Source organism: Vigna umbellata, chromosome 2 (genome assembly GCF_029865625.1).
Source record: "Vigna umbellata cultivar VRB3 chromosome 2, Vumbellata_1.0, whole genome shotgun sequence".
NCBI classification, from domain to species: Eukaryota; Viridiplantae; Streptophyta; class Magnoliopsida; order Fabales; family Fabaceae; genus Vigna; species Vigna umbellata.
This window is the reverse complement of record NC_142166.1, coordinates 21,674,298-21,697,591: the sequence shown is the minus strand read 5'-3', so window position 1 is coordinate 21,697,591 and position 23,294 is coordinate 21,674,298. Positions and strand designations below refer to the sequence as shown.

General features: G+C 37.3%; 2 protein-coding genes across 2 annotated transcripts; both read left to right on the top strand.

Annotated features, from left to right (window-relative positions):
• Nucleotides 1–450: 450 nt before the first annotated feature.
• Nucleotides 451–1,949, top strand: LOC148203612 (uncharacterized). The gene is made up of 4 exons (XM_088105956.1): nucleotides 451–1,214; nucleotides 1,283–1,358; nucleotides 1,450–1,545; nucleotides 1,629–1,949. Exons 1-4 carry the CDS (start codon nucleotides 1,099–1,101, stop codon nucleotides 1,722–1,724), a joined length of 384 nt encoding a protein of 127 aa, XP_087962082.1. The 5' UTR covers nucleotides 451–1,098; the 3' UTR covers nucleotides 1,725–1,949.
• A 14,018-nt stretch (nucleotides 1,950–15,967) lies between these two features.
• On the top strand, nucleotides 15,968–21,478 carry LOC148203611 (uncharacterized). Its single transcript, XM_088107909.1, has 6 exons — nucleotides 15,968–16,002; nucleotides 16,085–16,252; nucleotides 16,329–16,433; nucleotides 21,073–21,121; nucleotides 21,205–21,300; nucleotides 21,389–21,478. Exons 1-6 carry the CDS (start codon nucleotides 15,968–15,970, stop codon nucleotides 21,476–21,478), a joined length of 543 nt encoding a protein of 180 aa, XP_087964035.1.
• Nucleotides 21,479–23,294: the final 1,816 nt, after the last annotated feature.

The window sequence follows — 23,294 nt, the reverse complement described above, 5'->3', positions numbered from 1 at the left end:
GATACTCTTCAAATATGAAGAGTTTAGTGTCAATGCAGGACTTAAAGCTTGTTGGCATGAAGTCTCACGATTGTCACGTCTTAATGCAACAGTTGTTACCGGTGGCTATTCGTGGAATTTTGCCCAAAAATGTTAGGCACACCATAAACAGGTTGTGTTCATTTTTCTCGTCAATATGTAGTAAAGCCATCGATCCTACAAAGTTAGATGAACTTCAAGGCGAGATTGTTATCATCTTGTGTCAACTAGAGATGTTTTTCCCTCCATCTTTTTTTGACATCATGGTACATTTACTTGTTCATTTGGTTAGAGAAATCAAGTTGTGCGGACCGATATACTTAAGATGGATGTATCCTATTGAGCGTTATATGAAGATTTTGAAAGGGTACGTTAAAAATCCATATCGTCCTGAAGGTTCGATGATTGAAAGGTATATTGCTGAAGAAAGTATCGAGTTTTGTTCAGATTACATGACATCAACGAATCCAATAGGAGTTCCTCGCACAGCATGGTTGAATAAATTTTCTACAAGTAAAAGCATCCGAGGTGTCAATGTGGTAACAACAGAAACAGGCACAACAGAAGATTCCCCTATCTGAGGATGACCCTCTTTCTTCATTGCATCTACTTGCTGACATCCTTGATGATAAGCCTTTGGAGGTTGAGTATGATGCTAATGTATTTGGGCATGGCTCTGAGGTCCCAATATACCTTAATAGCCAAGATGTCCGTGAGCTTGCGTCGGGAACACAAGAGTTGAATATTTCAATTATTCAACTATGGACGATGTAAGTCTATGACCAATTATTTATATATAAAATTGATTTATATATCAAGTATCCTTATATCAAAGTTAATTTTTGATTTCAGGTATATGTCTGGGGTCACTAATAAGTTGGGGCGTTCTGATGATTATGGATTCATTGATCCCCAATCAATTCATCAATCAAATGATTTTGAGCATATCAACATGAGTCTGATAAGCAGTTTTGGAAGGGGCAAGAAAATATACTTTTTGCCTTATATATCCGGGTAAGTGAACTTTGTTAACATAATAATGTTCCATATGTGATTTTAATATTTAATAGTTACGTTATTATGAATTTCAAGAGCCATTGGCAACTTCTTGTTATGTCTATGCAAGACAACTATGCTTTGTGGTTCTGCTCATTGCACAGGCCTCCTCCCCCACAACTCAAACAAGCAATTGATTGGTAAGAACCTCAATGTTTGGACTTTCTTTGTTATATAACTGAATGCTAAAACCTTTTTTTATATACAGTTCTATTCCAGCAACTATGATGATGGGTGGGAGATCAATTGTTAATAGTAGAAAGATTGCTTGGATTTCTCTCAAGGTTTGACATATGCTAAAGTCATACTTTGTTATAATTGTTTTATAACAAATGTTATTCACTAACTATTATCAACTGTGATGATATATTGAAGTGTAACAGACAAAATGGGTCATATGAGTGTGGATACTATGTAATGTATTGGATGACCCATATTGTTCGTTCTCACATCACAAGTCGCTGGGAAACGGTAATATTTAACTTTAACAAATTTTGATTTTTTAACAAATGTTGAATTCATATACACTAATTAAAATGAATTGTCTTTTGCAGAGATTCAAGACTACTACACCAGTTCCTGAGAAGTCACTATTATTCATTAGGAACGCTGCTGCGAAGTATATAGTTAGATTATACAATAGCTCTTAGATTTAGATTTAAACAATGCATTTGATTAGATAGAATTTTCTTAGACTTTGTACTTTATTTGATGTTGAAATACATTTGAACATGTGTTTGTTATGTTGAAATTGAATTTCTGTACATGTTTTTATATGCAGGTCTGTCTTTGTGGTAGTGGATATCACAAAAACAGACCTGCAATTTTAAAAAACTGCAGGGGAATATGCCGCGGTTCTAACCACAACCGCGGCATATAGTGATTCGTTTTTTTTTAAAACGAGATATATGGCCGCGGTTTTGACACTAACCGCGGCATATTCTTCGGTCTATATGCCGCGGTAACCGCGGCATATAGTGTATTTTTTAATTTTTTTTTTTAAAAAATGAATTTATGCAGCGGTTTCCTAGACAACCGCGGCATATTCCTAAAGTTATATACTGCGGTTATAACCGCGGCCTAAAGTGTCTGACTTACTACCGCGGCTGAATATGCCGCGGTTCTTAAACCGCGACGTATAGTGAAAATGAACCGCGGTAAAAGCCCCTCGCTGCACTAGTGTATACGTCGCGGTTTACGAACCGCGGCATATTCAGCCGCGGTAGTAAGTCAGAGACTTTAGGCCGCGGTTATGACCGCGGTATATAGGTTGCGGAATATGCCGCGGTTGTCCAAGGAACCGTTGCCTAAATCCATTTTTTTTTTAAAAAAAAAAATTTGTTGACTATATGCCGCGGTTGAACCGCGGCAAAAGACTCCAGTATATGTCGCGGTTGAACCGCGGCAAAAGACTCCAGTATATGTCGCGGTTGTAGCACTAACCGCGGCCATATGTCTCATTTTAAAAAAAAAAGAAACACTATATGCCGCGGTCCACAACCGCGGCATATTCCCCTGCAGTTTTTTAAAATTGCAGGTCTGTTTTTGTGATATCCACTACCACAAAAACAGACCTGCATATAAAAACATGTACACAAATTCAATTTGAACATAACAAACACATGTTCAAATGTATTTCAACATCAAATAAAGTACAAAGTCTAAGAAAATTCAATCTAATCAAATGCAATGTTTAAATCTAAGAGCTATTGTATAATCTAATTATATACTTCGCAGCAGCGTTCCTAATGAATAATAGTGACTTCTCAGGAACTAGTGTAGTAGTCTTGAATCTCTGCAAAAGACAATTCATATTAATTAGTGTATATGAATTCAACATTTGGGAAAAAATCAAAATTTGTTAAAGTTAAATATTACCGTTTCCCAGCGACTTGTGATGTGAGAACGAACAATATGGGCCATCCAATACATTACATAGTATCCGCACTCATATGACCCATTTTGTCTGTTACACTACAATATATCATCACAGTTGATAATAGTTAGTGAATAACATTAAAATAAAACAATTATAACAAAGTATGGCTTTAGCATATGTCAAACCTTGAGAGAAATCCAAGCAATCTTTCTACTATTAACAATTGATCTCCCACCCATCATTATACTTGCTGGAATAGAACTGTATATAAAAAAAGGTTTTAGCATTCATTTATATAACAAAGAAAGTCCAAACATTGAGGTTCTTACCAATCAATTGCTTGTCTGAGTTGTGTGGGAGGAGGCCTGTGCAATGAACAGAACCACAAAGCATAGTTGTCTTGCATAGACATAACAAGAAGTTGCCAATGGCGCCTGAAATTCATAATAACTTAACTATTAAATATTAAAATCACATATGGAACATTATTATGTTAACAAAGGCGTCCTGTAACATTACAAAACACCATTATTCTTTAAATAGTTTAATGTAGTATGTATAATGACAATATTTATTATTTTAGGAACAGTGATAACTTACAATTCTTTCAGAAATCTCTCGTGCAGTGTCGGAAGAGTAGGTGCCCGATGGTCGCATACGGGCCAACTTCCATTTCTCATGTCTAGACGGTGGAGAAGGAGGCTGAGGAGGGCTACCACCCTGAGATGGTGGTATAGCATCTGCCTTTTGCTTGAGGATTTTCTCCTCAAGCTTCCTATACCCACCACGAGATAATAGGTGGGGGTTTTTGTTGTGAGCACTTGTTCCTTGTGCTTTGCTTCTAATTGCCTGTCACATACACATTAATTAATTAGTTCATATGATATATATTTGTTAATGAATAATATGAACTACACTAACCTGCCATTCCTCTGACATCCGACTCTCTTTAAAAAGCCGCCAAGTCTCCTCATCAATGGACTTATATGAACTACATGGACTTTTATGTTTAAGGTGTCCAAAGATGTATCTTGATGTCAACTTGCTTTTAAAGTTTCTGAAATTTTCTGCAACAGTTGACAAACACTTATTTCTAAGTGTTGTGACATTTGGAATGTCAAATGTCATTTGAAAAAAACATAATAAAGTTGTATTAGTACAAAATTATCAATATAAACAAATTTTAATTCAAATGCTATTAACTAACTAACCAATATATCTTTCCAAATAATGTTCCGATCAACCTCGGACACATGATCAAAAGATGGAATGAGAATGTTAATCTTATCACGTGCCACTACTCCAAGGTATGATCGGAAGTCATCTGCATGAGGGCCAGTTGCCACACCCGTGGTGACATTCACATTCACCGGAGTTCTTTCACCACTATTTTTCCTGATCAATAGTTGTTTCATCCTAGTGGGTCCTCTAGTGGATCTGGTTGGGGGAGCCTTATCCCCTGAAGAATGTGGATGATCAGCCATATCTGTCAAAATAAATAACAACATTAAATTTTATTTCAAGACTTATGTAATATCATATAAATTAACAAAACATGTAATAGTAATCATAGGAAATGTATAAAAGGAAAACTTATGTTATATTAATAAAATACTTATATAGAAATTGAAAATTCATACATAAAGATATGGATTCATCATATGTATATTCCCTCATCATGATCTGACCGAATTGCATGTACATCATCGTCAACTAAAGATTGGTCATCCAAATTTGTTGTAGTTTGAAATGAATGGTTGTCAGCAATATAAATATTAATCAGATTGTCTTCGTTAACTTCAATTTGTTTTTTGCCTTGAAGAGCAACATACCAATGGTCAGACGCAGGATCTTTGACATAAAAAGCTTGAGATGCTTGATGTACCATGATAAACGGTTCGTCTCGGTAACCCACCTTGCGAAAATCAACCAGTGTCATACCCGAGTCATCTATTTTCACACCACTCTTATTGTCAAACCACTTACACTTGAACAATGGAACAAAAAACTTGGTGTAATCAACCTCCCATATCTCTTCTATTATACCATAATATTTCATTGATCCAACTACAGGAGATTGATCTTTTGATGTGGAAAATTGAAGTGACTCAACTTCTAAACTGACTCCACTATTTTGTATTGTGCTTTTATCATCCAAAGTCTTCGTATAGAATGTGCAATTATTGACTTCATAACACGACATCAAACTTCAAACCATTTGCAAGCCACAATAAAGTTTCAGAAGAATGTGGCTCTTTGTCAATTTCAGATTTGAACCAAGACATAAATGTTTTGTTATGCTCCATCAATTGCCATTTCTCTGATTGTCTTGGATTTTTATTCTTAACAATGGCTTTGTGTGCTTCCAAAAAAGGGATCACCTCATCTGTGTTGTTCAATATATAAAGATGCGCTTGCAACAATTCTTCGCGATCTTTTGTCACCACATTGACACCTCGGATGCTTTTACTTGTAGAAAATTTATTCAACCATGCTGTGCGAGGAACTCCTATTGGATTCGTTGATGTCATGTAATCTGAACAAAACTCGATACTTTCTTCAGCAATATACCTTTCAATCATCGAACCTTCAGGACGATATGGATTTTTAACGTACCCTTTCAAAATCTTCATATAACGCTCAATAGGATACATCCATCTTAAGTATACCGGTCCGCACAACTTGATTTCTCTAACCAAATGAACAAGTAAATGTACCATGATGTCAAAAAAAGATGGAGGGAAAAACATCTCTAGTTGACACAAGATGATAACAATCTCGCCTTCAAGTTCATCTAACTTTGTAGGATCGATGGCTTTACTACATATTGACGAGAAAAATGAACACAACCTGTTTATGGTGTGCCTAACATTTTTGGGCAAAATTCCACGAATAGCCACCGGTAACAACTGTTGCATTAAGACGTGACAATCGTGAGACTTCATGCCAACAAGCTTTAAGTCCTGCATTGACACTAAACTCTTCATATTTGAAGAGTATCCTTGTGGTACTTTGATACTCTTTAAACATACACAAAAACTTATCTTCTCTTGTCTAGACATTGTGTAACATGCAGGGGGCAAATAAGTACGTTTACCAATCTCCTTGGGTGCCAACTCTTCTCGGATATTCATGTCAACCAAATCCAAACGAGCATTCACTCCATCTTTTGTCTTTCCCTGAATGTTGAGTACTGTACCAATCAAGCTATCACACACATTCTTTTCTACATGCATCACATCTATGCAATGTCGAACATCTAACTTTGACCAATATGGAAGATCAAAGAATATTGATTTCTTCTTCCAAGGGGTCGTTACAGATGACTTCTTCGATGTTTTCCCAAATACATGATGTATTTTATTAACTTTTTCAAGAACTTCAAGGCCAGTAAGTGGATTTGGTGCTTCGTCCCTCTCTTGATCTCCATTGAATGCTTTTTTTAACCTTCGATATGGATGATTACGTTTTAGAAATCTCCGATGACGCAGATACACCGTCTTTCTTCCATGTTTCAATTGATGAGCTGCAGTGTTTTCTTCACATATAGGACACGCTTTATGACCCTTGACACTGTATCCTGACAAATTACCATAAGCAGGAAAGTCATTAATGGTGCAAAATAACATTGCACGCATCATAAAAGTCTCTGAAGCGAATGCATCAAATATTTCAACCCCATCAACCCACAAAACCTTCAAGTCTTCAACTAGTGGGCTTAGATAAACATCTATGTCATTTCCAGGCTGCTTTGGACCAGATATCATCATAGACAACATCATGTACTTCCTCTTCATGCACAATGCAGGAGATAAGTTGTAAATTATCAATATAACTGGCCAACAACTGTGATTGGTACTCAGATTACCAAATGGGTTCATTCCATCAGTGGCTAAACCAAGCCTAAGATTTCTACACTCTTTACCAAATTCGGGGAATTGTCGATCAATATTTTTCCATTGTTTTGAATCAGCTGGATGACGAAGCAGCCCGTCAATTTTTCTCTCATCTGCATGCCATCTAAGGTTTTTAGCATCTTTGGGATTCGCAAACAAACGCTTAAGTCTGGGAACTATTGGAAGGTACCAAACTACTTTCAAAGCAGATCCATTTTTTTCTATCTGACCATTATCTTCACTATTGTTTTTTGACTTGTATCGTGATAAGCCACATTTTGGACACTTTGTCAAAAATTCAAACTCTTTCCTATACAAAATGCAGTCATTGGGACAAGCATGTATCCTTTTATACTCCATACCCATTGGACAAAGAATTTTCTTCGCATCATAATTACGAGTGGGCAGTGTATTTCCATCTGGCAACATTTCATTCAACAACGTCAGCAGTTCTGTAAAACTCTTATCAGTCCATCCATTGCTCGCCTTCAAATTCATGAGCCTTAACACCGCTGACAAACGTGTGAACTTAGTTGAACCGACATACAAAGGTGTTTCCGCATCAGTCGACATCGTCTCATACACATGAGCTTTGGCAAAATTTTTTGCTCCAACATCGCGGATCATGTCCTCCAATTTGTCTTCATCCGGTCGATCTTATTCGATGGTGGAATCAGTAACATTTACAGTTTGAGAGTCAGTGGGAAAATGCATTTCTTCGCCGTGCCATATCCATGTTGTATAGCATCTTAGAAAACCATCACATATAAGATGTTCTCTAATTTGAGTTGCGTTCAACTTTCTCCCATTCAAACAGTTCACACAAGGACATCTAAACTTCACTTCATCATCACTTCTCCCCTCATTACGTTGCACAAATTGTATAAATTCCTCTACACCTCTCTCGTACTCAGCACTAATACGTGGTAAATTAATCCAATTTCAATCCATATTCCTAAATATTACATAAAAAGATAAGCTACTAAAAATCAAACTTGCAATTTCATACATATCATTGAAACTTAGTGAATAATATTTTAAGGTTTATAAATAATGCAAGAACTACAACACGCATTACCAAAACTATAGCAAAAACTATACCATACATTATCAAAACTATAGCAATTTCATGCATTACAAAAATTTTAGCAAAAACTATACCATACATTACCAAAACTATAGTAATTTCATACATTACCAAAACTATAGCAATTGTTATTATGAAAAAACTAATGAAGAAATCATGTTAAGAATGCAAAAGGGCATAAATACCTGGAACAGGGGCGGCGAAAAAGCTTGGTGCAACAAAGGGAAATGGCAGCGGAGAGGAATGACAGGCGTTTCAAACGATTTTGATCGGCTAAAACTCTTTCTTATCGTCAAAAACGAGAAATGACCGAACAATTTTGAGTTTAAACGGTGCAAAAATGACGGCCTGAGATGGGTGGTCGCGGGAGGGAGAAGAAAACGCGAAAGGTAACGCGAACAAACTGAAACTGCGCGAAGAAGACGACACTGTTCCAAAGTTTTGATTTTTAACTCTGACTGGGGAATCTACCGCGGTTCACTACTTAACCGCGGTATAAGATGGTTATATGCCGCGGTTTCACCAGGAACCGCGGCCTATACTGATTTAAAAAATTAACCTTAATGGCATTTTTGAAATTATTTTTAAAGTATATGCAGCGGTTTAGCGGGCAACCGCGGTATATTCCTCTAAATATTTCAAATTCATTTTAAATTTATTTCAGGTAGGAGAATAGGTCGCGGTTACTCCGAGAACCGCGGCCTATACCCCTGTAACGTGCTGAACACAACTGTCTCCCCAACTGCCTTCTGGGGAATATCAGTAGATGATATGGGGTATATGCCGCGGTTGCTCTGAGAAACCGCGGCATATACCCTTGTAACTTCTGAAATTCTCTGAATGACGGAGAAGTTCAGAAGTTACTGCTGTATATGCCGCGGTTCCTCAGAGCAACCGCGACATATACCCTTGTAACTTCTGAAATTCTCTGACTCAGTCAGCCCCTGCAATAAATTGGCAGGGGTATATGCCGCGGTTGTCCAGAAACCCGCGGCATATACTCTGTTATTTAATTTTTTATTCAGACGTGGCGTCAAAGGGGATGGTTGACTGGAGTTTATGCCGCGGTTCCACTCTGAACCGCGGCATATTTGTTCGATTTATTTACAAAACTGCCACCGCGCACCATTATGCTGCGGTTTCCAGTGAACCGTAGCATAATGTGCGCTGTAAAAACCCAATTTTTTACTAGTGGCACTGCATGAGGTAAAAGGGTGTATAATTTAATATGTATATAAAACTTTATTAAGGTACGTAAGTATTATATATTATATAAGTATAATATAGAATTATTTATTTATATATATATATATATATATATATATATATATATATTAAGAGTGTGTGATTCCTGTAATAAAAATAAAAAGGGAAGAGTATTTTCCTTGAGTTTGCATACAGAGAAAAAGGGTTACGTAAGGGATAGAACGGGAGAGAGAGAATGTGAGATTCTTTTGAGACCTTAAGGGACCGGGTGGGTTCCACTAGAGGTTTCCTTATTTTTGTTCCCACTTCTGGAATTGGAATACTCAAGTTTTAAGGGAGAGAAGAGTTGTTTAGTGTGATATGTTATGGGAAGGAAAGATAATATAAGTACAGAGTGGTTACTGTGAATGTTGGCCATCCTTGTGTCACGTGTGGTTGCTTTTGTTTTAGGGATATAATAATTAGATTAATATTGGTATTAGAGGGTTGTGGTCTTTAAGTTGGACTTGTGAGAAGTGGTTCTGTAACCACCATTTTCCTTGTTTCTGTTCATTTTATAATGAATTGGTCGGTGACTGATATCACTTGGATACCTTGCTGGGTACGAGTGAGTGAGGTGGGATTCACTTGAATTCTTACCTTCTTGGTATTGATTAAGAAAGATAAAATATTAATTAGTGTTGTTTTCTGGTTGAGTTGGTGGCATAAAATGTGTATTCTGGAAATGGAAATGTACTGAGATTGTGTTATGCAGGTTTTGTGTATTTTGTTGGATAATATGTTTTGAGTAATGATGTCTCTTTCGGTCGTGTGATGTGGGAAAGAAATTCTCTTTGGCCGTGTGATGTGGGAAGATGATGGTTTGCTAATGATGAGTCTTTCAGTTGTGTGATGCGGGAAAGAAATTCTCTTCGGCCGTGTGATGCGGGGAAGAAATTCTCTTCGGCCGTGTGATGCGGGAAAGGAATTCTCTTCGGCCGTGTGATGCGGGAAAGAAATTCTCTTCGGCTGTGTGATGCGGGAAGATGATGGTTTGGTAGTGATGACTCTTTTGGCCGTGTTGCGGAAAGGAGATTCTCGTTGGCCGTGTGATACGGGAAGAAGGTGTTGTGTGACTCGTAATAAATTGGTTATGATGATTAGGTGATGTGGTAGTGTAAAGGAAATAGATTGCTAAGCGAGGAGGATAATGTGGTGATGTTAATATCATGATATTAATGTAGTGATGAAATATATTTATGATTAAATTATTATCAGTTTAAAATAATTATTATACTTCGGTTTGTTATGATATTTCTAGTTGCTCACCCTTGCATGTTGTGGTTGTGGTTTCCATCTACGATACTATGATAGTTTTTTTTTCCTTCAACGTATGATATTTGTGTTCGTTCATTATCAGCGAACTTCGTCATCTTCTCTAGTGACACCATTTCAAGTTTGTTTTTTTTTCCTTCAATATCACTTACATATGATATATGTGTTCGTGTTTGTCGATTCTGGACGTATGATATATGTATAACGATAGATATTTGTGTTCGTGTATGTATACTATGATAGTTTATTTTTTTCCTTCAACGTATGATAGGTATTTATTTTTGTTTCTTTACGTAAGTTAGTTTTTTTTTTCGTGGATTCTTTTCGTTTAGTGTAGTAGTATGGATCGAAGCTAGATTCATCAGCGTCGTATTAGTGGAGAGTATGAGCGAGGGGTTTCTAAGTTCATACAATATGTTAACGAACACGCAAAACCAGTGAACGGGGCATATTTTTGCCCTTGTGTTCGTTGTCTCAATCAAGTATATGAAGACTTGGACAACATCCGTGATCATCTATTCATCTATGGAATAATGAGAAGTTATACAGTTTGGACTTGGCATGGGGAAGTATTATATAACCCAACAACTTTAAGAGATTCGGATTACGTCGACGAATGCATGAGTGACCATTTAGACGAAATGGTACGTGACATTGGCGAAGAAAATTTTGGAAGAGCTCATTTATACGATAGTCTTAAGAACAATTCGGATCAAGAGTTGTATCCAGGATGCATCAATTTTACAAGGTTATCGACTACTTTGAAATTGTTTTGTTTAAAAGCAAGAAACGGATGGACTAATAAAAGTTTCGCGGAATTGTTGGAGTTGTTGAAGGAGAAGCTACCAGAAAATAACATGTTACCTATCCGTAATTACGACACGAAGAAAATTCTATGTCCAATGGGTTTGGAATACCAAAAGATACATGCATATCCCAATGACTGTGTATTGCATAAAGATCAATATGCTTCAATGAAGGTGTGTCCGACGTGTGGTTCGTCATGATTTAAGAAGAAACTTGATGGAAATAACGATGAACATAATGAAGGTCCAACGGCCAAGGTCATGTGGTATTTACCTATAGTACCTAGGTTGAAACGATTGTTTTCTGTTAAAGAAGATGCGAAGAATCTTATGTGGCACTTTGATGGAAGAAAATGTGATAATCTTCTTCGACACCCAAGTGATTCCCCACAATGAAAGAACATTGATGGCACATTTTCCGAATTTAGTGCAGAGCCGAGAAACTTAAGACTTGCACTTGCTACCGATGGTATGAATCCTTATGGCAACTTAAATAGCAAACATAGTTCATGGCCAGTTATTTTGATGATTTACAATCTATCTCCTATGTTGTGCATGAAGAGAAAATACATGTTGTTGTCTATGATGATATCGGGTCCTAAACAACCTGGAAATGACATTAATGTTTATCTAAAACCGTTAATTGATGATTTAAAAATATTGTGGGAAGAGGGCGTCGAGGTCTTCGATTCATATTTAGAAGAAAACTTTTGTTTGCATGCAATGTTGTTTTGCACCATAAATGATTTCCTAGCATATGGGAACTTGAGTGGTTATAGTGTTAAAGGTCATTTTGCATGTCCGATTTGTGAAGAAAATACTAGCTATCTTCAACTGAAGCATGGGCAGAAAACTGTGTACAAAAGACAACGAAGATTCCTTTCTCGAAATCACCCTTACCGTAGATTGAAAAAAACGTTTAATGGAAGTCCTAAGGATGATGTAATGTGTAGACCACGTAATGGGGAAGAAGTATATGACCAAGTGAGGAACATTGATGTTGTCTTTGGAAAACATAAAAGAAGACCGTTGAGAAAAACATTTGGAAAAAGCGATCAATATTCTTTAATCTTCCATATTGGTGTAAACTTGATGTGCGACATTGCATAGACGTGATGCATGTTGAAAACAATGTATGTGATAGTGTTGTTGGGACTTTACTAAACATTAAAGGAAAGACAAAAGATGGAGTGAAAGCACGACAAGACTTGGTTTACATGGGAATCCGTTCTGAGTTACATTCGCAATCCATAGGAAGACACACCTATCTTCCTCCAGCTTGTCACACTCTTTAAAAAAAAGAAAAACAATTTTTTTTGTCAATATTTACATAGTGTGAAGGTTCCACAAGGTTATTTGTCGAATATTAGTAGGCTTGTTTCTATGAAAGATTTGAAGTTGGTTGGTTTAAAGTCTCACAATTGTCATGTCTTAATGCAACAACTTTTACCAGTAGCTATTCGAGCCATATTACCTGCCTCTGTTAGAGGTATTCTCACAAGTTTGAGTTTTTTTTTTCAATGCCATTTGCAAGAAAGTTGTTGATCCTCGACAGTTAGATGATTTGAAAAAATGAGGCCATCAGACTATTGTGCTAATTGGAAATGTATTTCCCACCCTCATTTTTTGATATCATGGTTCATTTGATTGTCCATCTAGTGAGAGAGATTCGAATATGTGGGCCGGTTTTCTTGAGGTGGATGTACCCGGTTAAAAGATACATGAAGATCTTAAAGGGATATGTTAAGAATCAATTGAGACCGAAAGCTTCGATTATAGAGCGCTACATTGTAGAGGAAGCCATTGAATTCTGCTCAAGTTATATGCCAAGGTTTGACCCAATAGGACTTCCAAAGAAAAGACATGAAAACATACATGAAGGAAAGAAAGTTCGAGGAGTAAGGATTGAAAGTGTTAGTGGAAAAGAAGTTAATCAAGCACATTTGTACATTTTAAACAACACAGAGGATGTTATTCCCTTACATTTCAAACCACATTGATGAAATTAAGTCAACACATCCACGTATGAGTGAAAAGTGGACAATTAATGAACATAACAAATCCTTTTTAGCTTGGTTTAAGAAAAAGTTTTATGCGACTCTGAATGTTTCTGAAAATCTATTGAGACTAGCTCATGGACCTAACACTGATGTGATCACTTTCGGCGGCTATTACATAAACAATTAACTGTTCTAGTCAAAGGAGGAAGACGATAAAAGTAGAGTTCAAAATAGTGGAGTTACCTTACAAGCTGAGGGAGGCTGTACACTTTTCCAGTTCCAAGGATAAGAATCCAATTACAACATCAATCAGTTATTTTGGAATAATACAAGAAATTTGGGAAATTGATTATGTCACTTTTAGAGTTCCAGTTTTCAAGTGTAAATGGATTGACAGTAATTTTGGTGTGGTGACAGAAGACCTCGGATTCACTTTGGTGGATCTTAACAAAATGAGTTACACGGATGAACCATTTATTATGGCTAGTCAAGCAAGACAAATATTCTATGTCACTGACCTAGGGAATCATAAATGGTCAGTGGTATTGGAAGGCAGAGCCATGCACACAACTGATGATGAAGACTCTCTAGATATACTTGAGACAAGCTCCTTTTCATCAACAACCATTGAAAATAAGGTTGATGATGTACCCGATGAAATACATGCAACTCGATGTGATCACAACGAAAGCATATGGGATAAATAGGTGTCTTAACATTGTTTTAATTACTTGTACAATTTATTTATTTTGTATGTTCGAACTATAATTTACTAACACTTTGTAAACAGGTATGACGAGCTCTGGATCAGGTCCGACGGGAGGAGGGGGTAGATGTGTGACTCAGATGCCTGATGTCACATTCCGTCAGGTTAATGAGAAACTAGTGACGATGGAGTTTGATCCCCGAACATTTGTGCCTATTGGGGCACATGCAGCATCATTCAGGAGTTACTTGGGCGTGATGGCAAAATATCATCTCCCTATTGTCGCTACCTGTTGGGATGATGTCCCATAGGTTGACAAAAATCTACTATGGCAGGATATTTTGGTATGTTTAAGATGTTTTACTTCCATCATTGACTTATTTTTGTTGATCATGCTTTAACATTAATTTTGTTTTTAATAGGAAAATTGGGATATCCCTAATGATGAGAGGATAAGGAAGAAGATTTTATCCTACATTGCAGTCCGGTGGAGGGACTTCAAGACGAGAATGACACGTCAATACGTCTTTGGCTCTAAACAGAACGACACTCCTTGTACAAAATATAAAATAACTGAGGAAGAGTGGGTGAAGTTTAAAGAATCTAGACTTACTCCTGAGTGGCAGGTATGTTTTTTAATATTTTGCTCTAGTCACACAAGATGTTAATTTGTGATTTATGCTTAATGATTTTCATTTTTTCATAGGTGAAAAGGATAGCCGCCCAGCAGAGGTAGAAGCTTAATGATACACCGCACATACTGTCACGTGGTGGTTATGCGTTATTAGAGAAAAAGATGAGAAAACGTCGCGCTGAGGAGTTAGGTCTTGAGTCACCTGATCTAGCACCTCCACCAGCTAGACATGAATTGTGGAAGGCTGCACGGACAAAGTCCAATGGCCAGTTTACATCCCAGTCTGCTTAGGAGATATCCTAGAGAATTATAAGTGGAAACTTTTAACTGATTACCATAGTTCATAAAAAAATTATGTAACAAACTCTTTAATGTGTCTAGCTTCATTATGATATGCAGGATGACTTGGTTGACCAACAGAGTCAAGGCACATTTGTGGCACAAGGTAGGGAGGACCTCATAGTAGCAGCCACAGGTCGGCTAGACCGTCCAGGTCGTGTGCATGTTGTTGGAGGAACTATTAGATTGAGCGACTACTTTGGCCCTAAACCAAGAAGCACAGAAGCCGTTACTCAGGAAATGGTTAGTAGCATCAGGCAGCAGGTGCAAGTCGAATTAGAGGAAAGCATGGGTAAACGCTTCAGAATGCTCGAAGAAAAACTTGCGATGATCACCCAACAAGAGCAACAACAACAGCAACAATAAGAGCAACAACAATAGTCACAAAAAGAGGACGCCCCTACAAATGATCCTACTGCACCTCGTGTAAGCACCAAAGGCTCATGCTCTACTGTAGATCGTACTGATTACAATATTCACTATGAGTTTTTGGTTGATGAGAATCCTCCGTGCGTAGTGGCTGTGGGACGACAGATTATAGGAGGCCAAACCATTCATGGTGCTCCTTTATTGCCCACTCACGCGCGGGTAATGATTGATGATCCAAGAGACCCTCAGGCTCGAGTACCAGTGCCTACATCTAAAATCCAATTGGTGGGGGAGGCCTTAGGCACATTTATAGCTTGGCCTAAGGCTATGATCATGTCATATTTTGGCCAACAAATGGTATTATATTCTTCTTTTTATTATCTTAAATTTTCAAGTTATAATTAAACGATTCCTAACTTTTGTAAATGTGAGTTGCAGGTCTACCGTCCTGAGAAACAACCAATTGCTCAACCTGTGAATGAGGCTCGTGAGGAAGCAGAAGACCATGATGCTATATCCATATTGACCTCCAGATTAAATAAGTTGAGAAAAGGACCGATAGAGATGCTGTGGGAGTTAAGAACATTTGGTCTCGAGTGCCATGTTCCATTGTCTATTAATTTCGATGATGCATATGAGATCATTGGTGGAGAAAAAATGCTCAACATTACATGCATACAACTATGGTGCATGTAAGTTTTTTATTTGTTATTTTTCAATTTGTATATTAGTATTATTACTTTTTAATAAATATACTTAACTTTATTCTTACAGGTACATGGACACCATCGTAGTTGAATCAGGTCGGGCGTCAGTTTATGGCTTTCTTGAACCTCAGACCATTCAACCATCTGGAAACACATTAGATTTCAGAAAATCATATATTCAAACATGGATGACTGAGTCTAACAGAGAGATATATATCGCGCCATACATTGATGCGTATGTGTTTCCTAATTGTCAACTTTTATCAAATTTTAATCAATAAACTAACTCACTAGTTGTCTTTACATGATAGGGGCCATTGGCAACTCATGGTGATCATTCCAAAAAAAGCACAAGTTGTATGGTTTTGTTCTCTTCATAGGAAGATTAAAGCGGAGTTGAAGTCCTTGATACAAACGTAAGTATTACATTCATTCTTATCAATTCATTATGATATTAATATATTAACTTATGTTTCTAATGTTTCTAATGTTTCAAATTTTTTTAGAGTTGTGACTAGGACCAGAGGACAACAACTTGAAATTGTATATCCTAAGGTTGGAATTTGTTGATCTTTAACCTTTAATTTTCGTAGTCAAATTTAAACCATTACATTTGACTAAGTTCTTTCACATGTTTAGTGTAATAAGCATAATGATTCCTGGGCATGTGGCTACTACGTCATGTCATGGATAAAGGCAATCATTCGAGTAGAAATTAGAGGGGAATGGACTGAGGTAGAAATTTACATTTGAAAATCTTACAAATATCAATAAACTTTTGACATTAAAATGAATATAATAGTAAAGTTTCTTTGATTATGCAGCGGTTCAACACTACCTCTCCATTGTCCACTTCAGTAATAAAGACGATAAGAGAGGATTGGGCAGGATATTAGAATAAACATTTTAAATAGCTATAACTTTAGGTTTTTCCTTTCATGATAGTAACATTTGCTTACTTGTGCAGCTTTTAAACTGTCAATAGATTATTGTGAATAGATGAATATTGTGAATAGATGAATGGAAAACTGGGTTCTTTTAAGTTTTGATGATAGCATTAGCGTGTTTTAGTTTTACTATTTAATTAGAAATGATGAATTGATGATAGCATGGTTTAAATTAATTAATTCTGTGAATATATATGAATTGGAAAACTGTTTTCTGTATTTCAGGTTTGGTTAAATGAGTTAAACCGAATCAAATCTAAAAAAAACAGTGAAGGTAATGTAGAAGTATACACCGTTTGACGTACAAACATCGACAGTAACGTCAAATATCGACAAGTTCGACGTTAACCTTACTTTCATCTCCTTATACTTGACGTCAAATATTCCTTTAAATATAAATATTTATTCAAATATTACTCAAAAATTGACGTCCTCTTTGAACTTCGACGTGAACATTACGTTTCTTATCTACCGTAACGACGTTAAATTTACGTCCCTTCCCTCGTACATAAGACGACAAATCTTACTATAAATATAATTATTTATTCAAATATTGAACATCATTCTTTTTACTAACGGACGTAACCTCATGTCGTTGCACAAAATCGACGTTAGGTTTACGTCAATTCTCGATCGACTCGACGTCAAATTGTCCTATTAACGTCGCCTAGTGATATTCGATGTAAAATCTACGTCACCCGCTATGACGTCGGTCGCGAATTCATCGTTAAATGCCAAAAATAACCGACGTAATACGCTGTTTTTATACTAGTGATTCAAGATAGGGTTTGTATTTCTGAAGATTCTGAGTTGAAGAGGGCAATTCTTGAAGAAGAAGGTTTTAAGTTAATTTTGGTCGGTATGAGTGCATAAAGAATTCTAAGTGATGTGGCGTTTGTGGAGTTAATCTAAGGGCTCAGGTTTGAAGTTTATATGGAGTGGTTTCTTGGTAGGGAAGGAAAGCGAAGGCGGTGCATCAAGTATAGTTGAACGAAAGATGGAAGCAAGTGTTATGGGAATCCAAAATGTTTGATAATTGTAAGGAAAGAAGAGATGATGTTGTTCTTTCATAAATTTGAGGTGTGATCATAAGGGGGAGTTTAATTGTTTTTCTAAATCGTTTTTGGGGGTTATGGTTTTAAAAAGAAGTGTTGTGTTTAAGATGGAGAACAAATAGTTATGTGTCAGAAGTGGATCAAGTTAAAAATATGAAATCAAAGGGGTTATGAAAGTCAGAAGAGTTTAACAAGGATAAGCATAAAAGAGAAGATGGATCTTTTAGTATAAGGGTTTTGGTTGGTGTTCTGCAACAAGTATGGGAATTTTATACCTTGGAGAAGTGGTGCTCACTTTGGAATGGTGTCTAAGAAGAACTGGTGTCAGTAATATCTTTATTGATGGTTCCTGTTGAAGTTGTGTAGTATAAGAAGAAGGTGGAAGTTGGGTTAGATCAGTAGTGTTTGGACTCAGTGTAATCATAAGGAGAACTACAAGGTTGAAGAATCTCAGAAGAGATTTAGAGGACAGGTTGGAACAGTCTAGTATAAGTCTTAGCAATCAGGAGTGATTTTGGGCATGTTCATTATGAGGAGTAGAAACCAGTGTTGAGGAAATAGGATGACAAGGTTATCATGGAAGAGAAAAGTTATCAGGATTTTGCAAGGTCATGAAAGTTTTGAAGAGGGTTTTTTAAGGGCGATCATTTTCGGGTTACAGTTGTCATGAAGAAGTGTTCTTTGAGTCAACTAGTGAGCAAGGGAGTTTGAGGATCAGAGTAGCACAGCAGATGATGGTGAGCATGTTATTGTCAGTAATAGGTATGCATGAAGAGCTTTCATCATTGTGGATTAGTGGTTTGAGGGACGAGTTCTTTGAAACAATATTGGTGTTGTTATATGAGAATTAGTTGGGAGTGTTTGGTAATCTTCAAGAGTCAGAAGTGAGTTTAGGTATGGAGGAAATAGGTATCAGGCAAAGAAGATAAGTGAGCCTATGGTTTCAAGCTACAGGGTTAACTTTAAAGTGAGGAAGTATTAATGGATTTGGAACAGGAAGAGTGGGTCAGTGGAAGAAGGAGATTATTTGAGCTATGGTTTTGAGTTATAGTGGCAATCTAAAGGTAAGAAAATGTTAATTGATGGTTCGAATAAAAAGAAGATTCAGGTTCTTGGTTTAATAAGGATTGACTAAGAGTTGGTTGAAGAATACGAAGATTGGGGTCTATAGTAAAGTTGTAAAGCAATTTCATTAGTATAGTGAAAATACTATAACTAGTGGGTTTCTCAAAATGGTTGAGAAAGAGTAGTTTGGACAATCCTAGTTTGAGATGTATCATAAGTTGGCTTGATTCTGATCAAGCTAGTGATCTCAAGTCAAAGAGGTTACAAATCTAAGTATGACTACAGGCTAGTGGATCAAGAATTGCATATGGTTCAGGTCAATGAGATAACGAAGTAAGATAGAGTACTCAAATTTGTTTTGTCGCTGCGACGGAGGAGAGTTTTAACTTGGTAATGAGATGGTATAATTGGAAACTATACTACTCAAGAGTGTAAATCATTAAAGTAATGTGGAGTCCTCAGAATGGATATGGTTGAAGATGATCAAGAGCATAAGGGTTGGTGGATTAATCAGAAGTGGTAGTGATCAAGTCAGTGGTATGGTTGTTCTTAGAAGAAGCAAGAGGAGGTAAAAGAGTACCAGTCACTAGTGCAGAATTGGCTTATAACGTCACCCCATAGACGTCCGTTCACCAAAGCCCCAACGTAAATAATTGACCGGTGGCATTTCCGTAAATAACTGAAACTGTAGACGTCCGTCCCCTCCCATGACGGACGTCTATAATATTATAGACGTCCGTGGGTGGGGACGGACGTTTAAGGGCTGAACAAAATCAACCCTAAAACGTCCGTCCTGTGAGGGAGCGGACGTCTATAACATTATACACGTCCGCCCCCCCCCAAAACAGACGTTTAGGGTCTTTACAGGGTGGTTGGAGCATTAAATGTCTTCAGGCCCTTAAACGTCCGTCCAGGAAGGGGGCGAACGTCTATAAGATTATAGACGTCCGCCCCTCCAGGACGGACGTTTTAGGGTGCTGAAAAGGTGGTAGGAGAATTAATGCTCCAACCACCCTGTCAGTCCCTTAAACGTCCGTCCTGGGGTGGGGCGGACGTCTATAATATTATAGACGTCCGCCCCCCCAGGACGGACGTTTAAGGGGGCTGAACAACTGAACGTTTCAACTCCCATGTCAGTCCCTTAAACGTCCGTCCTGGGGTGGGGCGGACGTCTATAATATTATAGACGTCTATCACTAGGGGGCGGACGTTTAAGGGGCTGAACAACTGAACGTTGCAACTCCCCATGTCAGTCCCTTAAACGTCCGCCCCACCCCAGGACGGACGTTTAAGGGACTGACAGGGTAGTTGAAACGTTCAGTTGTTCAGCCCCTTAAACGTCCGCCCCCCAATGACGGACGTCTATAATATTTTAGACGTCCGTGCCCCCCATCACGGACGTCTAAAACCCCCCCGCGAACATCAATTTTAAATTTCCATAGACGTCATATTAGTGACTGGATGGACGTCTATAATATTATAGACGGCCGTCAGTGACGGGCCCGGACGTCTAACAGTATTAATACGCGAACCCGCGTGCAGAACCCTCACTGTTCATCGTCGTCTCCCGCGAACGCTGTGCCATTGATTTTCCAGGTGCGTTTTCTCTCTTTTGGACCGTTTAAATTGACTTTTAGTCCGATTACATTGCTCTGTAATGAAATATCTTTGATTTGAACCGATTAAAAATTGTTTTCTGTCCATTTTTGTGCAGTCTCTTGCGTGTTCTTGGGCGGCTTTTTTGACGGTTTTTGCACGACGTGTTAGGTCGTTTCCTCCTCGATTTCCCTCCTTTAATTTCGAATCTACTTTCCAGGTTAGCTTGTTGTTATTGATAAATTTTTGAATGCATGTAATTGGGTTTTGTGTATGCATGATTTTTATTCTAAAGTGTGCATGTGTTATTGGCTTTTGAATATGCATGTATTGTGTTATTATAAGTATCAAATCATTGAGTGACGTTTAGTTTGTGTTTTCAATCTGTACAGAGTTATTGGTAAATCTCGTGGTCAACTGGTTCAAATTTTGTATCCAGAGGTTGTAAGTCATTTATAGTTTCTAATTCATTTTCTATGTTATTGAATGATCTAAATTCTTAACTATTTAGTTTGTTATTTTAGTGTAACCAGCAGCTAGATTCATGGGAATGTGGCTTCTATGTGATGTGTTGGATTAAGACCATCATTCGAGTTGTCATTACAGATGACTGGAATGAGGTAATGATGTATACCTTCAATACATTACAAATCAAATTCATCTTCAACTATATATGAAACAATAATGAATCTTTCTTGAATTTTGCAGCGCTTCAACAGTACATCTCCTATTACAGAGGACACAATTAAACAGATAAGGCAGGAGTGGACCGCTTATCTTCTGCAAAGATGGAGTTAGGAATAGTTATATTTCTTCTTGAACATTGTTTAGTTTTAGTTTAAGTTTTATGTTGATAGTTTGGTAGTGGATTGAACTCCACATTAAGTAGAACTTTCTTTATATAAAACGCATATTTATATTATTGCAAAATTGTTCTGGGACATTTTTCTGCTTTTCAGGTGTGGTTTTATTGAAAAAATAAACTAATTTTTAAAAAAAAAACGCCCAGTAGACGTCCGTTAGTGTACAGTCGGACGTCTATAGATGTCTGTCAGTGCACACACGGACGTCCACCTCCCAGCCCCTATCAAAAACAATTCAACCACTTAGACGTCCGGGAAGGGAGGAGGCGGACGTCTATATAGACGTCCGTTGTGCCAGGACGGACGTCTATATAGACGTCCAATCTTGCACAACGAACGTCTATATAGATGTCCGTCCTGACACAACGGACGTCTATATAGACGTCCGTCCTTACACAACAGACGTTTGAGCGATGTCACCCACATAAACGTCGGGCGTACGTCGGACGTCAAAAGGCCAAAATATCGGACGTCTAAAGCCCTTTCTGCACTAGTGAGTCAAGGGTTGATTTAAAGTCAAGACTAGTATAGGTTTTAGAAGAGTTTTACAAGAAATGGCGAAGGATATGTGAGGGGTTGGCAGTGTGGCAAACACAACATGGTTGGTTAGCCGAAGGAGAGATTCTTAAAAGTTGAGGTGTTGGGGTTCAAATTTGTTTTAAGAATAATAGCTAGAATAATCTACATTATTGAACACTAGAGCATTTTAGCATAGAGGCAAGGTTTTTCATATCAGTAAGATTGTTGGGGAATAGTATCTTTGTTAAATAGGAGGTTGTATTAGAGAATGTGATGAGAATAGGTTGTTCCTTCTATCTAATAAGTGAACTTTTGAGGACGAAAATTTTTCTTGTTGGGGAGAATGTGAAACCCCAGAAAATGGTATTTTAGAAGTGGTGGTAGTCTAAAAATAGTGAGACTCAATTATTTTAATATTAAACGCTTTTATTATAAATAGTTTTGTTATAAGCGAGTTTCATTATTTTAAAACGTACCATCTCTCTAGAAACCACTTTTCTAGAGTTCTCTACCTTCTCTCTAAGAGTTCTTGATCTCAAGTCGTCTGTTCGACGATAAGGAAGTGTCTAGGCGATCCTGGTGTTGAGGGCTACAACTCCTACCGATCAATTTCCTATTTTGAGCCGGTAAGTTATTCCCCCTCTTTTTCTGTACGTTCTTGGACTGTGATCATGCAACGATTCTTGTTTTCATGTATCTGGTTGTTTCTCTTCAACTTCTAGCTTAATTTAGGTTATAAGGTTGGTTTTGCTATCACAAATTGGTGAGTTGTAGGATTTTTTAGAATTTCCTTGCGACGCAAACTTCTGTTGGGGGTTTCAGTGAGTTGCACTGCGTTTCTCTAAGGTAAGGGAAGCTAGATTTTTGTTTTAATTAGTAGTATGACATGTGTGTGTGATAAATTTTGTGTTATGGTGCTATTTGAGTTGAATCTTAGGTTTTGAGTAGATTAAATTATTTGTTCTTTGATTGCCAAATCATGAAACTGTGAAATAAGAGTTGTGAACTGAGTTGGATGGTGTGTGCAACTGTAATTGAACATATTAAATGTGAGTAGTCTGTTATGGTAGTGATTAGATAGAAAGTGAAGTGAATTGTGCTTGTTTAGAGTCATTTTAGAGGAAGTGAGGTAGTGGAAATGAGAATTGGAGGTCAAGGGCTTAATTGGTCTGTTGGGACAGTTTAGGTAAGTCAGATGTGACTTGTTTGAGTCATCAAAATGGTCAAAAATA

Bases quoted from the DNA above. Each gene is read 5' to 3' on its own strand.
- LOC148203612 (XM_088105956.1), top strand. From the start codon at position 1,099: ATGAATTTCAAGAGCCATTGGCAACTTCTTGTTATGTCTATGCAAGAC. The intron at 1,215-1,282 runs GTAAGAACCTCA...TTTTATATACAG, and splicing joins CTCAAACAAGCAATTGATTG to TTCTATTCCAGCAACTATGA. The intron at 1,359-1,449 runs GTTTGACATATG...GATATATTGAAG, and splicing joins TTGCTTGGATTTCTCTCAAG to TGTAACAGACAAAATGGGTC.
- LOC148203611 (XM_088107909.1), top strand. From the start codon at position 15,968: ATGCTCAACATTACATGCATACAACTATGGTGCAT. The intron at 16,253-16,328 runs GTATGTGTTTCC...TTTACATGATAG, and splicing joins ATCGCGCCATACATTGATGC to GGGCCATTGGCAACTCATGG. The intron at 21,301-21,388 runs GTAATGATGTAT...TGAATTTTGCAG, and splicing joins TTACAGATGACTGGAATGAG to CGCTTCAACAGTACATCTCC.